This window comes from Tachypleus tridentatus, chromosome 13 (genome assembly GCF_004210375.1).
Source record: "Tachypleus tridentatus isolate NWPU-2018 chromosome 13, ASM421037v1, whole genome shotgun sequence".
Classification (NCBI taxonomy): domain Eukaryota; kingdom Metazoa; phylum Arthropoda; class Merostomata; order Xiphosura; family Limulidae; genus Tachypleus; species Tachypleus tridentatus.
In genome coordinates, this window is record NC_134837.1 from 100,560,594 (window position 1) to 100,579,306 (window position 18,713).

General features: G+C 35.2%; 1 protein-coding gene across 5 annotated transcripts in view; it reads left to right on the forward strand.

Annotated features, from left to right (window-relative positions):
• The window catches only part of LOC143236602 (plexin-A2-like), a 226,557-nt gene that overhangs the window by 137,489 nt on the left and 70,355 nt on the right, over positions 1-18,713 (forward strand). For 4 of the 5 annotated variants that reach the window (XM_076474908.1, XM_076474912.1, XM_076474910.1 and 1 more), the window contains 2 exons: positions 9,991-11,178; positions 16,559-16,741. In XM_076474908.1, the coding sequence (XP_076331023.1) occupies positions 10,015-11,178; positions 16,559-16,741 (1,347 nt within the window). In that variant the 5' untranslated portion in view covers positions 9,991-10,014. Of the gene's footprint in view, positions 1-8,532; positions 8,589-9,990; positions 11,179-16,558; positions 16,742-18,713 lie in introns of those variants that run through there. The other variant, XM_076474911.1, reaches the window with a different exon arrangement.

Consider the following 18,713-nt stretch of genomic DNA (forward strand, 5'->3'; position numbering starts at 1 on the left):
AAAACCTACAGTTTTTAATATTCTAATGGAGGTTATTGAATGTTCCATTAGGATTGTGTATATATATATATATGGTCACGTGCTTCCTTTTGTAAACTTAGTTCATTCAGAATTATCTCCAATATTGAATGCCCTGTTTATGTTTAGTAGTAAAATCTCATCCTGACACTCAGTTCTTGGTTGAATCTTCTAGCGTGTGTATTATTTGGTATACAGATTTGCTTTCACTTTTTATGTTAAATTGTGGTGGTAATTGTATTGCAGTCTCATAGTTTCAAGGTTGATAGGATGATTTTTAATTTCACCGTAAATACATAATTTGCTCTGATGGGAAGTTAATAAAAAATCAAAGCATTTAAATTTTGAAACCTATATTTGCGCGTTAAAAGAATGGAGGAACTTCCATTATATCTGTCTTTATGACATTCGTGTCGAAAGTCTACCAATGAATGGCATGTATCGAGTGTGCGTTATAATGGTGATTTGATTTCTGTTTAAAGAATGGAGGATGCGCATTCCTAATAGAAAGGGCTATTGTTTTTAATACTTGTCACGTATCGGTAAATAACAAAATCACGCCACGACCAATAAAGAACGATCATAGTTTCGAACTGTATCAGCTAAGCCTTTAACGATAGAACTGATATACAAATGAGAGTGTGAACAGAACTGCATAAAACAAACATCTCTATCTCGAAGATTACAAAGGCTTACTGCCTGGTAGGACATTTTTATCGTAATTTGGGCTAATATCTTCCCGTAAGCTTGGCCATCCTCAGCCGAAAATGAAAGATTACAAAGTAGATATATTAAAATTCGAACTAGGATCACACATCATTTTACATCAGACTTCACTACCTGTTCAGAAAAAAAACTCGTGTTTCTAGATTTTTTAATCCGTGTTTTTCATGTTTTTTACATAAACAAAAACCAACACTAACTGATGTACCACATCTGCAAAAATATGTATATTTATAAACTATTTATTACTTGCACTGAGAGAAGTAGGCAGGCGTGGAAGATTCAGGAGCTTAAAAATATGATATATACATAATGACGGTCTCGTTATTGACAGGCACGGATCTACCCGCGACGTCTCTATAGGCAACATGACTTTATCATATTGTTATGGACAGCGTTACCCTAGCAACCGTCACTTGAGGGCCTATAGATATGGAAGTGTTATTTTGCAGGTTTTGTTTTGAAATTTATATACATATTCTTACGTTAACTTTGACGAGCGGATAAGACTGTGAGAAACAGTGAAAGTTACAGAAGGAGAGATATCGTTAATTCGCAGTCTAAAGACAACTATGGACAACAGAAATTCTTATAATTATGTAACTTAATGCCAGTTTATTGAAAGATTATGGTAACATCGCTTTAATAAATTTTTCATTCTATATTTAATGGGGTACTTGTAAGATATGTTAATCAAAACCAAAATAACCTCATTCGTTTGTGGTAAAGCTACGTTCTAGTAATATCGCAAGTGTGAGGTAAAGCCCTGTTACTCAACTGACTTACAATTGGGATATCTGTGATGATTTGACGTGTACCACATGGGAGAAGTTACAAATTTAACATCTAGAACATCTAGTAAAACCATTAATTAGATCAGTTTTCAAACGTCACGTGCTTTTCTTATTTAGATTTAGAATATCAAATTTCTTCAAAAGCTTCTTATCACACTGAAAAGTGTGCGCCGATGTTTTCAAGTACCCATTTTAATTTTTGGATGGGCGAAAAAAAAAAACAATTATAACATTGTGATACCATGACCATGTGTAATTTTCTTTACGTGTGTTTTTATGTTCAGTACTTTCTTCCTGTCTTTGTGCTTGCTTGTGTATTTTTCTACTTAATAGCTGAAAAACGAATGAAAGCTCGATTTCTAACGCTTCAGCAGTGCTGTTTTCTGGGAAACAAGACTATTTAGAGCCAGAAGCCAATATCAAGAGGTCATCGCGCATTAAATGGATATATGATAATAATGACATTACCGAAAGTGTACCCTTATTATATTTTAGATACACTTTCTGCGCATGCGGAATAGATGAGAGGATGCATCCAAATTTAACATTTAAATTGACATTAAATTATTTTTGCACTCAAGTTATGTACTTCACTCGAAGACGCCGTCATCAATTTTATGGCTGAGTGCATCAACAATTACGGTTAAGTATATGAACCAGGTACTTTGAAATCTCGTAATACCAGATTGTAGGATTTTGTGTAGCGACATAAGAGGTTTTGGTTTAAGAATATTGCGAGCCAGAGTATGGTGACACTTTTTTTTATGGTAAAAGTACCGTGTTATTCAGATTGGCTTTAAGATACGTTAAGTATAAATAATGACTTTTCAGCGTCATTGGAAACCTACTTTCGCTGTTAAATATTCTGGCAAATGGTAATTTTTCTTGTTCTCTTGTTTATGAAGTCGATTTTTCAGACAATGTTTAGTGTACCACACGTTTTTAGTCATTATTTTTCTACCTATATGAAGGGTCCTGTATGGCCAGGTGGTTAGGGCGCTCGACTCATAATATGAGGGTTGCGGATTCAAATCCCTGTCGCACCAAATATAATCCCCTTTTTTTAGCCGAGGGGGCGTTATAACGTTACAGTCAATCCCACTATTCGTTGGTAAAAGAGTAGCGCAAGGGTTGATGGTGGATAGTGATGACTAGCTGCCTTCCCTCTAGTCTTACACTGCTAAGTTAGGGACGTCTAGTGCAGATAGTCCTCGTGTAGCTTTTCGCGGAATTCCAAAAACAAATAAGCAAACCTATATGAAGAACTTAGGTATACCTATACACTATTCGTTTTCGTCAAAAAACTGACACGCCTTTTTACGTATAGGTCTTTTGTCTAAAGAATATTATAGCACTTATTTCGTTTTTAAAATCCTGACACACCTAAATTTCTTGTCTTTTTCCCACGGTCTTGTGCGTTTTCTGAGTGGACGTGAATCGATCCATATAGAAGGCGTAGCTCGTGCTGGACATTATAAGCTGAATATTTGTTAGGCTTAGTTACATAACTTGAAAAAAAAACTTTATTAAGTCCATCTATATTTTTGGTTTTTGTTGTTTGTTTGGTTTTCTTCATATATTTCACAGTCAGTTGTGCATGTTTTCCGTGAGCGCATGTGCTAACCCCCTCAACTATACTTTCAGAACCGTATTGTGAGCCTCCTAACTTTTACCTTGCCCCACCCAGATGGGTGGATCATGTGGGAGGCAGCAAGTTTATTGCAAGAGACGCGAATATAGTAGATTAACGAAATGATAAGTTCTTACTAGTAGAGATTTATGCTCTCATCATTGACGCCTGTACAGATTAGACACATTAAAGAATGTCTCTCAAGCCACAATCATGTCTTCATGATGTTATTTACTGATAAGATGGTTAAATTCTATTCTTCAGTGGTCAGTCACCTCTCAGGTTGGTATCATGCTTGATCTATGTTAAACAGTGAAATCAGATGGTCTACACCGTGTTCCTTAATATCTTTATCCCGGCTTTCATTTTTTTTCCTCTCTTATATTGCACTTTAGTAACAGATTTAATTAAGTTTTCTTATGGAAATATTTTATTCTTTAGTAAGTTTAGATCTTTTTTTTTTCTTTTGCGATTTTTTTTAGCCGTATTTAACAGTGAAAAATTTGCTTTTCATGCCCAAAATCCATTTTGAAAGATCCAGTACGTAGAATAGCTCGTGCAATCGTGCGTAAATTACTGGTAGTAGAATACGTTCTAGCTCAAACTAATGGCTACGTAATCCGATTTCTTTCATTTTCTCTACCACAGTCGCCGCTTAAAATGCGTGCCTTCTGTTTGGGCAGTTACCAAGGCAACGCTATGGCGTTTGTACATTGGAAACTAGTGCCAGTTCGGGTGCAAATATTTTGTTACGTCCACATTAGTTGTTGTTGATTTTTTACTCTACAGTTTTCACAACTATAGGTTGTGTTTTTGTATTAGTGAAATATCTATCACCCCAAAATATATATCTATATATTTCACTTTTCTTGCTTAAATTTATTCATGCTTTGGTAATATATTTGGCTCTTTAACATTTCATCATGGTTTTCTTAATGAACGTTTACGTATTTGAGACTCAAGATAGATATTACCTTTTTCATCTTTTATCTATAATTGCTATGATTCGTCTTGTAGTCCTTGAGAGCTGTCATTTGACGGTTTCGTCGCATTGTCTTGTCTCAAATTACAATCGCAGAACCATGTGAACGCACAGGAGCAACTGCTTATTAACACCTCCTTCTGTTCAGTTGTGTGAGATGATTACTTGTAGACAGGGCCGACGGATGGTTCATTTCCTGTTTCAAACTCTTATCTTGAGACTTTGTGGCCACTAGTACATTCCGCTTGTGGGATTACTCAAAACTTTCCTAAACCTGTCTATTTTTGATAAGCTGGATTGGATAATTGTCTGCACTGAAACGGAAGTTGATTGACGTCTGGATCCTGGTTTTCTCTGCACATGGCTGTCACTGGTTTATCCTCTGCAGGGCATTTTCACGTCACTTTCAGTATGCAATTATAATTATACAAGCGTATATATCTGTTTATGTGAAAGAGTAGCATTTTTAACTTCAATATCTAAAGGTAATTCTACATGTGTCTTTAAACAAACTGATCTCGTTAGAATTTTATTTTGAACATGAAACTTTTCCTGAGATTAATAACGTTATAAACTAAGCGTGTTTCCTGAACTACAAGTTATTGATACGAAATCTCCTGGTATCAAGTTACAGTATAAAGTAAGGTAAATGCAAGTCAAGTGATTTATGTGAACAATAGGCGCATAAGTTTCTCTTTACACACAACCTTGAAATTTGTTATTTGAAGCACAATCTGAATACAAGTATGCTCTCCAATGGCAGAGCGATATGTCTGCGAACTTATAACGTTATAAACCAGGTTTCGATACTGGTGGTGGGCAGAGCACAGATGCATCTTTATGTAGCTTTGTGCTGAACTACAAACAAACTATATATATATACATAGAGAGAGACAATATTAATACTCAACAGTCATGTAAAATAAAATCAAAAGGACTGCGTTAGAAACATCAAATCCAATCTCTAACCGATGATATTTTCTAATAACCAAAAACAAGTTAAACTTACTTACCATCCTCAGGGTGTATGTTTATGTTAGTTATCCACAAGTGGTATTACGTTACTATTATGGTCTCGCACGGCCAGGTGATTAGGGCGCTCGACTCGTAAATTGAAGGTTGCGGGTTTGAACCTCCGTCACCCCGAGCATGTTCGCTCTTTCAGCCGTGGGTGAGTTTAAATGTAACGGTTAATCCCACTATTCTTTGGTAAAAGAGGAGCTCAAGTTGGCGGTAGGTGGTGATGACTAGCTGTCTTCCCTCAAGTCTTACATTGCTTTACTGGGAAATTCAAAACAAACAAAACCTTACTATAATTATTTCTTTTTTTTTATTACTTTGGAGAGCAATCACCTTCCCACAAATGTCTGCAGACAGTGAAGGGTGATATAGATGAGGGACGTTGTGGGCTTAAGGGTGATATAGATGTGGGACGTTGTGGGCTTGAGCACCCACATCTTGCTCTCTTAATTTCTCTTTCTTCTGATTATTTTCTTATTTAATTATTATTAATATTATTCATGAATTTCTTCACTTGAGAGTAGTAAATGGAGGTTAAGACTGTTGGTGTATCCCCACCGCAATGTGGGCCCTTCTTCTCAGTCACCTTCAAAACAAAGAGTACATTTTATATCCCACATTATAACCTGTACCCTAGAGACCCTTTTAATTTGAGCAGCGACAATATATGCTTTCTCCCATGCATTTGTGTGTTTAAACATAAAGTTGCACAATTGGCTGCTCGAACTGTACACATCGCAGCTAATTGTGGTGCTGCAACTTCTCAAACTTACCACTGAACGACTGATAAAATGTCATCTCTGTGTTGTCCTGAGACAATTTTTATGATTTTTTCCTTCTTTTTTTTATCCGAGAATGATCTGGATTTAGTAAGGCTTATGCAAAGCGTTTGATATTGGAGATTTGTTGTTGTTGTTTTGATAACGATATCAAGATATTTCAGTTATGGCATGTTATTAATTAATGTATCTGTTTACTGGCGTTCTGTGTTTTGGGATCTATCTCCCATTTCCTGGATGAAGCTAAGAATTCGAACACTTTTATTACATCACAATTGGCCAGCGATTGATAAGATACAAGATGAACCATAGATTACGCCCTACGTACAAGGAAAATCTGTTTACGATAACTCGTATTTGTGCTGATAATAAAATCGTTTTAACACACAATTTAAAATGGATGTTCTGTTGTTTTTTAGTTTTTCTTGTTATTGTTTTTCATTTGATAAGTGATCTTGCCTGCTCTAATTTTATAGCACAAACGTTTCTTAATTTCTTCACTAAATAAAGCACATACTTTATATAGAAAACTTTGTTTTCATAAAGTTTCGAATATAAATGGGGCACATAATACAATCGTCCTTTAAAATTTCTTGAGTATTTATTACGTGATATAAAACCTGAGATGATTAAGATCCAGTTTTAACAGATTTTGCTTGACCAAAATGTTTAGTGATTATTTTCTATTAGTGGATGTTCATAGGCGGGTAACGTGTATACCGTCTTCCCTATATATTTTGTTGTTATTGTCGTTGATTTGATTTTTTCCCTCTGGACAGTTTAAGCTTTTATGAATATCAGTCGGTTAAATTCCTTGTTTATTTTCTATCTCTGATGGCATTCTGACTTGTAGATCTTTCATATGTTTCGTTCACGTGCATGATTAGCCAGTTATGATGTTCGCTTTCTTTTCTACGAACCAAGATTGGAGTTTTCTTTATTTGTTCGTGCTTGCTGCTTTTCCCGTACCACTTCTGTTCAGGCACATACAAAGTCAGATTTCGTGTTTGATTTGTTTCAAATTACCACGTTCCTAATCCCATATAGGATTGCAAATATTGTTCGTGCGTATAATGGAACGAGATATGTTTTTTTTTCTTCTTGTTGTTGTTTTGCTTTTTTTTCTCCTGTTATCTGAGAATTATGTCCGGATTGATGAAAACTCGTATCAAAGTCTGGTTAAAGACAGCCTTGTTTGTGTGAGGATTTAACTGTTGCATTTTTATTTTCTCCCAAACATAATTACAATAAATTACTAAATATCGCTACTTAGAATACCAGGCTTAAATTAAAAAAACAAGAACAACACAATTCTAGCGAATAATGAATCAACTTCTGGAAGGTGCTGTGGAGTTGGTGAGATTTTGGTTCTGCCATCATCTTACATATGATATAGATGTATAAAGGAGCAGTTTTCTACTATATTGACTCTTTCTTTCACGTTCTGCCATCATCTTACATATGATATAGATGTATAAAGGAGCAGTTTTCTACTAAATTGACTCTTTCTTTCACGTTCTGCCATCATCTTACTTAAGATATAGATGTAAAAAAGAGCAGTTTTCTACTATATTGACTCTTTCTCTCACGTTAACAGTGTTATTAATATAACAAAAGATTAAGTGAAGTTTTGATTGCTGGAAAAAAAGGACCCAATCTATGTTTTGAATAATCCCGAGTTTGTCTGTACCATTTACAAGTGACGCACACTGGATATTATTTTGTATCTAATTGGTTCTGTATTGTTTATTACTGTGTATATTTTAAAAAAAAAATGTGTTGATCGCTATCTGAAAAAACAAACAAACTCTATTTGGCTGGAAAATGGTACATTACCTTGCAGTAAGACAGCTTACCAAATGACGCAAGACAATCGAACTGCTCATATTTCAGTGGCTTCAACGAAAAATCGAATATTGTTGTCAATGTTCAAAATATTCTTATAATGTAAACCGCCCCATTATATATGAAAAAGAAAAACGGTTATGAAAACCGAGTTTAAAGGTTCTATTTTGTTTTTAACGATGGAATGCTAAATTGACTGTGGTTTAAAAAAATATCAAATTGATTGTCAGTTTACAAAATTCAGTAGTTATCTTTGTGTTGTTATGTATGCGAGCGAGCACGTTATGTTTGGTCTCGTTTTTATTGAAAAAATCACTGCTTCTTTGACTATTTGATCAAGACTGAAGTATCTACCAACTTAGTTTTTCTTGAGTGAATCAGGCAGGCTTGTATTGTAGCATCGTCAGATAATGAAGTTGGCTGAATGTCTTATCTGTTTCTAACTGGTAACGCTTAGAGGCAGCCATCATCTGTAGTATGACAGGCCTTTAGGGAACAACCATCATACTAATCCGTTTTCTGCAGTCAAGTAACCTCTTCAACTCTAATTGTATAGAGCTCTATTTGGTGCCGCTGGGGGGCGCCTTGTAGTAGGAACGAGGTTCCTGCACACTGTCACGCGCACTCTTGTCTCCCAGCAACAAGTAATTGGATGAAACGTGGAGATGATCCGAGAGAGCTGCAAAGCAGATGTGACGCAGTATATATATATATATATATATATATATAGTCATATATTCATTCACCAAAACCTTTCCGAGATACAATCTTGTACCACGTGCGGTAGTCATAGAAAGGTGAGGGACTACGTATTCGCAAGAAATATGAAATATTGGAATACTGATGTATATGTGCAAATATAGGTTGCAATATTTATTATTATTACGTATAAAGAGAAAATATTCGGATAACCTTATTAATTATAGTTTTATGTTGTACACTGAAGATGAAGTTTAAAGTCAGCTAAACGCCAGGTTTGTCTAGACCTTCAAACTTATATGACACGGCATCGTTTTCTGTTTCTCCGAAAATTTAGGTTATATTTGAGGCTAGTTGTTTGTCATTTTTGGTAATATTAAGAAGCTCTGGATCAGTATCTTTTGACTTCAGTGTGCATATAATTTTGTGACGGTTTCAGAAATAAGTTTTGTTAAGTCGTGCTACTAGAGTTTTTTTATAAAATGTAGTAGTTTGTAACGAACGATTATTTCTTTGTTTATAATCTTTTTGTTTTCTTTTTTTATTTGTTACTCTGTGGGAACATAACCCGAATACAAAGTAAAGATAAAAGATTGTCTAGCATGTGAATTGTTGACTACATGCCCTAGAAGTGAATCTTTTTTAGGTCAAAGTCCTGTCCGTTATTGTTGAATGCCAGACTGGTTTCTTCGTCAGATAACATACTCCTTGGGCAACGTATTTGTTTGGCTACCTAACTAGTTGTAGAGGTCTGGTGATTAGGGAGCTCGACTCGCAAATTGTGGGTTGCGGAATTGAAGCCCTGTCTCAAACATGACCATCCTTCCAGCCATTTGGGTCGTTATAATTTAACGGTCAATCCAACTATTCAGTGGGGAAAAAAGTATAACAAAAGTTGTCTGTGTGTGCTACCAGTCGGTTGTTTCCCTCTGGTCTGCAGTTTAAAACTGGAGATGAAGGCAAATAGTCTCATCAACTTTGTCATAAACAAAACCAAAGGACTTTCTAGTCTTCGTCAATATTGGTTTAGTCCTAGCTCTATTTTTTGTTTCAGTATAATTTATGTTTTTTGTCTTTATGAAAATTGATAAGGAAAATAATTGGTAAACATGATCTGTGTATTTCATGTATAGCAACGCTTAGCTCATATTTTTATATAATTATATATATATATATATATATTGTTTTTTTTTGGCATTTGTTTAAGGATTTTGAACCACGATTAAAAAAGAAAGTACTGTTTACCTATCACTCTGATCACATTTCTTCCCGTTGGGATTATCTTAACACGTAGTTTTCGTGTTGCTAGTTAGTTACACAAAACTATGATTCACACTCTGTGAAGCACAAAACTAGATCATATTATTCTATACAAAATATTTAATATATGTATGTGAAGTTAACGGTAAAAAGACAATTAATATTTTTAGTGTAAGTACTATAAAAATAGTTTCTGATGTTTTATCTCTTGCACTGATAGCTGTTTTCTTTAAATTTCAGGTGTTTGTTTGAAAGTAAATACCCATGAAGAAGAGGGAAAGGCGGTGGATAGGGGGATTCCCCTTTAGGTGTTGGCGATCACTTCTGTTGTTGTGGACGTCGATTGGTTGGGTGTGTCCTGAAAGCACCAGCTATCCTATTTTTAATGGGCAGGGTTTCTTGGGGGAGAAATTTGAACATCTGGTGGTGAATAAGTATACCGGACTTGTGTATGTGGGTGGAGTGAATAAAATATACCAACTAACCCCAAGACTGACTTTGAAGAGCACAGCCATCATGGGGCCCAAGGAGGACAATTCGTACTGCCCAGTGACCCGATTATGTCCCCAAGTAGATAAAAAAGCCACGGACTACTACAACAAAGCTCTTGTAATTGACTATGAACAAAGTAGGTTAATAGCTTGTGGGAGCCTTTTTCAAGGTGTGTGCACAGTCCACGATTTGGAAGATGTATCAATTTATCAGACTCCAGCCAACGAGTCCGTAGTGGCTAACAATGCTACAGCTTCAACAGTAGCTTTTATAGCTAAGGGTCCAACTGATACCCTTCGGAGAATGACTCATGTCCTTTACGTCGGTGTCACTTACACTGGCAATGGACCCTATCGGTCAGATGTTCCGATGGTCAGCAGTCGTAGTTTGGACCCAGAAACTATGTTTACTATTGCTGAATCAAAAGTGACCACTGGAACTAAGGTCTCTGTGAACAGTCTCGCGCGCGCCATTTATCCAATCACTTATGTGTATGGGTTTGAGAATAAAGGTTTCTCATATTTTGTGACTGTTCAGAAGAAGAATACAGACAGGCCTCTTCCGTTTCTGTCCAAGCTTGTTCGAATCTGCCAGGACGACCCACACTATTACTCATACACCGAAATCCCACTCGTTTGTCGATCTAACGACGGAACAGATTATAACCTGGCCCAGGCTGCTTTCGTAGGCCGATCCGGCTCTGACCTAGCTGTGTCACTGGGAGTCACCGCCCAAGACAAGGTGCTTTTTGCGGTGTTCTCAAAGTCTAAAGATGAAGCCGACGTCTACAATAAGCCTTCCATGAATTCTGCTCTCTGCGTCTACGCTTTATCTGCTATCCACCGTAAGTTCATTCAGAACATCCAGAATTGTTTCAACGGTGTGGGAGATAGAGGGTTGGATTTTATAAACCCTAGCCAACCTTGTCATCATACAGTAAGTATTCCAACTTATTATGAGAATTCTTCTTGATGCCCAAAGTACCACGTCCACTGCTTAACATTGCTTTGATAAAATAATTGCCTAACTTATAAAATCTGAGTTTAAAATAGGTAGAGTTGCTAAGTTAACAAACCTTTAACTTTTGAGTTCGTTTTAAAAGTTGGATTGTGCGATTTTTTTCTGAATTTGTTTTACTAAATTTAAGAATTTAAATGATGTATCAATTATATGAACTTATGAAGAAAAGTAAAAAAATATATAATAATATGTCAATCACACTGTATGTCTCCAGTTGGGTTAGGGGTAAAGTTTCGAATGGACAGAACTAAAATATTCACGGTTCGATTCCTGGCAGTGGACAAAATGCAGATAATCGTTTTTGTAGCTACGTACGACGAAAACAACGACAACACTGGGTCGAGCACAATTCAGTGGTTATCGTGCCAGACAATAGGCCCAAGGTTCCATAGTTTGTGTTCCGAAATCGCCATAGGTGCATTATAAGAGCGCTGTAAAATCCCATGTTCGCTTAGAGAAGTTCACGAATAGGTAGTGTCGACTAGTTGCCTTCCCTATAGCCTATTGCTTTATAATTAGGGACAGCAAGCGCAGATAGCCATCGAGTAGCTTTGTGCTAAAATTCAAACAAACTCTATATTTCAGGGTTTGTCAACATTTTGCACCCCAAAACTAACTTAGTAAAGATCCACATACGCAGTTGATAACTCGTTAGCCTTTTATTTATCAAGAGAAGAAATGTGACAGAGTCAACACCTATGGAAGGCACTGAAAACGTATGACGTTAACGACCAATTAATCAGCATCTGTAAAAGTCTTTACATAAATAACAAGTGTGCAGTTAGAACTGTAAGTGAACTCGAGGCAAAATCGTTCCCATAGTCGCTCCTTTTCGTAACAGACATTGACCATGTATACTGTAAATCATGTTCAAAAAGAAGTTTGAAATGCACTCTTGTTTGCAGACGACCAAACACTTAACGCATTCACAAGAGCCATATTGAAGACCTCAAACACATTAATGCAGAATGTTAAACATAAATATCAGTGTTGAAAAAGACAGAAGTCTTACACTTCGAATAAAACTAGGAAACTTTAACATCGAAGTTGAAAATCGAATACTAAGGCAAACAAACGAGTTCTGATATCTCGACAGTATTGTCTCGAAAGATGGCATCTTAGATGCAGAAGTTGATTCCAGATGCTTGAAAGCAAACTAGATAATGGGTTATTTAACTAATTCCTTTGTTACATCACAAACAAATATCCCTTGAAAGAAAAAGAAGTCTCCACAACACCACACACCATATTCATAGCAACAATTTGCTCTCAGTGCCAAATGTGAACTTTAATATCGAGAAAGGGAAGGAAGATTATGAAAACAATAATGAGATGCTTCAGGAACATCCTCGGCGTTACCATCAGTGACACAATACGTAACGACAACGGAAGAGAGAAGATGAAAATTCAACCAATCTTGTCAGGCATCAAAAGATAACAAGTAGTTAGACATAATCTAATTTTTTTATCATAAAAAAACATTCAGTTCAGAGATAAACGTATGGAAAGCAAAGGAACGGCCACGCGGACTGTAGATTGAAGGTGCCTTTAGCGCCCTCGAGAATATGGACGATATGGAGGAAAACAAATGCGCAAGGAACCATTCCCCGTGTCTCCCTTCAATGCTGGTATTCATCAGTTCAAGATGAAATGATGAGGGTTCTCCGGGGCCATGGTGGTCTATAACTGTATATCTCTCGGTCCACCGGTTGAGAATCATCGGGTCTAGTCTATCTGTTTAACATTAGGGTTGGCTAGCCCTTGTGTAGTTTGTGCAAATTTCAGAAACAAACATATTATTATTTGCCATAGACAGTAAATATATTATAAGTGGAGTAAGATATGTTGAATATACTTGTTATGAATATTAATTTAATATGGTTCATTTACTGATGAAACATGTATTATTTTTCTGTACAAGTGCCTGCTATTTTACGCGACAACCGTTATTTCATTACACCGTGGTGTCATACTGGTCAGATTCTAAATCTCATAAACGGCTATGTTTAAATATAAGATTTTGCACACACGTACATTGTACAAAACGGGACAAAATCGTATTTTGCTATGAACAGAAACATGAAATTAAAAACTGGTTTAAAATATAACTATATAATGTATTTATTTCATATTGTGAACACTGTCGTTATTTCGGTTGTTTCTGTGTTACTCCGTTATTTGTCGCCTTGAGTCAGTCACAGTGGAAAGGACAAACGATTGATTACGACTGTGTAACGAAGTTTGTAACTTTCCATATCAGAGGAGACTTTCCAAGGAGAATGCCGTTTTCTGATTGCATGGAGCCATATAAGCTTTTAGATCCAGGTCGTATCGCAACTATTTAATAGCTGAAACATTAGTATCTAATCATTTAGTTTTATTACTCGTCAAGATCTCTACCAGCCTACACTCAAACTGAATTTCTTCTAGGCAGGATTATAATAAATTAATATATGAGACCTTGAGCGTGGTCAAATGCATCAATTTAATAGGGTTTGAACTTTTGAGTCTTCCGAGCTAATAGTTCGTACTTGAAGAAAAACAACAACTCGGATCCGTTTTAAGAGCCGCTATGCCGCAACCGAAAATTCCAAAAATTGAATTTTCAACTTAAACCAACATAATATACGCGAGCTGATTTTCAAAATTGCGCATGCGCAATGGGAAGTTAACTATCTATTTAATTCAGTGAAATAGAAATAAGTAAATGTTTAAATAGGAACGTAGATCCAATATATAGAGAGCAAAACGTGCACTAATTAAACTACGCTTTATAGAAGTCAACCTAGATTAACAATCAGTTCTCTTTTCCAGCAAATCGTGTGCATTATAACTAATGAAGACTGCAATCCCCGACTATCTTAGTAATCAAACTACAAAAGAGCAGTTATCCTTTGAACAAACTAATAGGAAATATGATGTAACATATGTAAAGGAACTAATCTCAGTTACATTAATCTAATAGAGATATTTTTAAACAGCTACGAAAATTTAGTTTTCATAGCTGATAACACAAGAACGCATTACATTACAATGTTTTTCTTTTTTTTCTACATTTAGATAAAAGAAAAAGGTAATGGTGCTTGTCGAATAACTTTAACTGTAGGAAGTAATTTTTCAAGTTAAACAGATGTATAAAACAGGTTAAATTTCAACAAGTTTTAACAGCTTGTATTTTTCTTGAATGTATAGCATTAATAACCACGTAATATTGCAAATTATTGTATTAAAATCGACAATATGATGAAACATGTTCAAAGGTAACCATTAATGTGATTTTTTTACTTCTCCAGAAAACCTTAAAATCAATATGAATCATAAATATGCAAAAATTGCTTATTAAAACAATAAACTTTTAAAGTCCATAATAATTGTTTTAACTTTTCCCAGCAAACGACATTGGATCAAGATACTGAAAATGTATTGTTAAATGTATTATAGAACGATATGTTTAAAAAAAAAACACGAAACATATGAATTTGTTTTAGATTCAAAAATTCACGTTTAGCGCTGTTTTAGTGTAAGATAATAAACTTGTATGTTGAGTGAAGGTCCTTTGGTAAGTCTGAAGGCTTCTAACACTGAAAACCGGCTTCGATATCAGTAGTGGGCACAACACTGATAACCTATTGTGTAGCTTTGTGTTTAGGAAAAAAGCATACAAACAAAAAAAAACTCATTTTTGGATTGTGCGTAGCTTAGTGGATGGCGTGGCGGAATGTGTATTAAAAGGTCCAAGGTCCGCATCACGTTCAGCAAGAAATTTGCGCTTTGCACTTTGGGTCGGTGTATGTTTTATAAGATTAAGAGTCAGAATCCCCTATTCGATTATAGTGGCTCAAGAATTCACAGAAAATACTGTTGGATAGCTGCCTTTCCAGTAGTCTATTAGTTCACAATTAGGTACTTCTTGAGCAGATAGCCCTTGCGTAGTTTTACGCGAATATCCGAAACGTGTCAGACTTCTTCCTATAAGTGCATTAAACATGTTCGAATAGATGAATCATCTACACTGATTTAAAAGGTACCGCTAGTTTTGCCATTACCCTCGGGACACGACAAAATTGTGATCTTTGGCAAGTTGTGAACAGAACTGGCTTAAAGCCAAATTGTTGTGAAGGAAAGGAAAATGTAATGTCTTTATTCTTTATGCTGGTGACGTGTGCGAGACCACTGGGCTCTTGGAGATCGAAATCAGCAATCTAGAATCGATGACCATGTAGAAGAAATTGAATAACGTGTAGAAACAGCGAACAAAGTCCATGAAGGAACCGTGCAAACGTCTATCACGTTGTCGCCCATGTTTATTACAACCAAACCAGATCGAATCTGGACGATGTAATCGCACTTAAAACGATTTTGACGGCCACAACAGAATATAATGGCTTTCAAAGAACGGCAACAAGACATCCTATTGGTGTGTGTATATATTAAAAAAAGTTTGAAAAACGATGCACCAAAGCAAATCTAAATAATAAATTGAAATAGTTTCTTTTCGTAACTATTTCAGACTCCATTAAAAGTTTGTAATTTACGGATAACTTGTTCCAGACTGTAATTACAAAAAACAACAAAACGTGAAGGCAGGAGAAGGAAAAAAACAACTTATTTTGTTTCAGAACTTTTAATTTAACAGAAGAGTTTCCACTTTCCATAATTCATATGTTTTTGCTTTTAACTGTATACACAATTCTGTAATTAAATTTGTAATGCACGTTAAAAGTAACTGTTGGAATATTAATAGAAGTCTGCATGTTATATCAGATCTCATTTTTTTAAAGGGGTGTTATTTACATTCTTGGCGTCTAAGCGAAAGACACAGCTGTTATATATTGTTCTTCATCTGGATTACAAACACAGGATACTCCTTTTTTAAACATTGTTTGTTTTTTAACTTAAAATGCAGCACTTTGTCCACCTCAAGTGATCGAACCTCGTATTTTAACGTTGAAAGTCGTGAAACTTACCATTGACCTAAAGTAATCTTTAATTTTTTAGATATTTTTCTTTTAACATGTTGATACATAGCTTAATGTATGAAGATTCTCTCCACTGACACTTCTTATTAAATCATTCATACTATTTATAGTTTTGTCTGGAATAGATAGCCATTAATCTTGTGTTCTGATGATAGCGTAATCGTGCATTCTGAGAAAGCTATATCTTTCTTTTGGTTAATTCGATATTTATTTCGTGAAATATATTATAATTTTTCTGTGTACTTGTACTATATGGGTACAAACGAGGTAAAGTTAAAAACGTTGTAATGTATTGAGGTATTTAGTAAATTTTACAGCAAGTACAAATCAACGACGATTTTTGCGGAATGGATGTGAACACACCACTAGGTGGGGTATTGCCTATAGAAGGCGTCCCTGTTTTAACGTATTCAGGAGTTCTGTTAACTGCTGTAGCAGCGACCTCTACTCATGACTACACAGTGGCCTTCCTTGGAACATTTACGGGTCATTTGAAGAAAGTAAGTTTTCAATATTTTAATTAATTTGTAAATTGTTACATGAAAAAAAAAATTATTTTCATTGTAATGATTTTTTTTTTGTCAAGATGGCTTCGTCCATTTTTATATTAAGAATCATCTGGGAACATCGAAGATTGTGCTTTTACATCTAGTATAGCTTTTTTGCAAAACTCGTATGCGTACCTGCGTGTTTTCGAAATATTCCTATCAGTTCTACGCTTTTCTTCACACACTGTTATTCGAAGCCAATACATTTTACTTACTGCTTGAACTTTTAACTAAAAAAATATTTTTCCAACGCTTTATTGGCAAAAAGTTGCTATACCTCAAACAACAAACTTTTCTCATGCATAGATGAGTAATAACATTTTTGCATTTATTATCGAATTTAATATTCATCGTAAGTCTCTGTCCGAATTACTTATTTTAGCAGTGAACATTTTGTTTCTAAGAATAGTGTCTTCACAAAGAAAATATCATAATGTGATTCTAAAATTCGAGATTCACATTCAAAGGCTAACACATAAAGAACAGTTTATTGATTAATATAATTTACATAAATTAACTTCTTCATTTTAAAGTTCATGCGAGTAGGACAGTATGTATTTGGGTTAGAATTTCGTTATCCATAACTGCAATTTTATATTAAATACATTCAAGAAGGCATTTTGTTTTAGTAAGTCTTTCTTTCGCAAGATATGTATTGTGTAATTTTGTAGACTTTGAAATTAAAGTCATTGTCTTTGCTTGAACTCCTTGTGAGTTTTCATCGGGAAATTATTTTCTGCATATGTTCATTCTTCGTATATTACTAAAAATCTATGATTAATAAATAATTGTTGTATTATATGTAATGTGTGTGTGAGTATGTATGTATGTGTGAATATATGTTTCTAATCAGAAGGATTTATATATATACGGTGTTTAGAGACATCTGTTAGTAATTTACACCTTATACGTTTATGTGGACAAAAGCAAATATTAACTGTACTAAATTAATTAAAATATTATTTATCGTTTGATCGAAGTACTCTCAACTTCGCTGTAAAATTACCAAGATATCACAAACATGATAGAAACCAACCACGCCTTGGTACTGATGAATTATTTCAAAGATATACCCAGTCATATACCCACGAAGTTATATATATAGCGAATATATAACCCTGTATCAATCGTTTTACATTACTTGTTTTTTTAGGCCCGGCATGGCCAGGTGGTTAAGGCACTCGACTTGTAATCCGAGAGTCGCGGGTTTGAATCCTCGTCACACCCAACATGCTCGCCCTTTCAGCCGTGGGGGCGTTATAATGTTACAGTCCATCCCACTATTCGTTGGTAAAAGAGTAGCCCAAGAGTTGGCGGTGGGTGTGATGACTAGCTGCTTTCCCCTTCTAGTCTTACGCTGCTAAATTAGGGACGGCTAGCGCAGATAGCCCTCGTGTAGCTTTGTGCGAAATTCAAACCAAACCATGCTTTATTTTTCACAATAAAATAAGATGTGTGGATGACGTCATCATCATCGTTGCTAACCCTTTGATGTTCTCGTAAGTTGTGAATAATGATATTTATTATTCAATTGATCACAATCGAGAATTTCTCAAATTTATGCGAGATAGTTACTTATAAAGAACGCTTAGAACAGAAAATATAAAAATGGATTTTGTACGTCTTATCGATCTAAAGTTGGAATCAAGTGTATCAACCTACAAGTCTTCAAGATGCAACGATTGTATAGGAAAATTATATCCTTGGTTTACTTGCTGTGTTTACATTTAATAGTACAATATTAGACAAAATAAATTAATGTTGGAACGTAACATATCAAATAATTACTGTTGTTTAGTAAGTCCCAGCATGGCCAGATGGTTACAGCGCTTACCTCATAATCTGAGAGTCACGAGTTAGATTATCCATCCCATCAAACATGCTCGCCCTTTTAGCCATGAGGACTTTATAATGTTACCGTCAA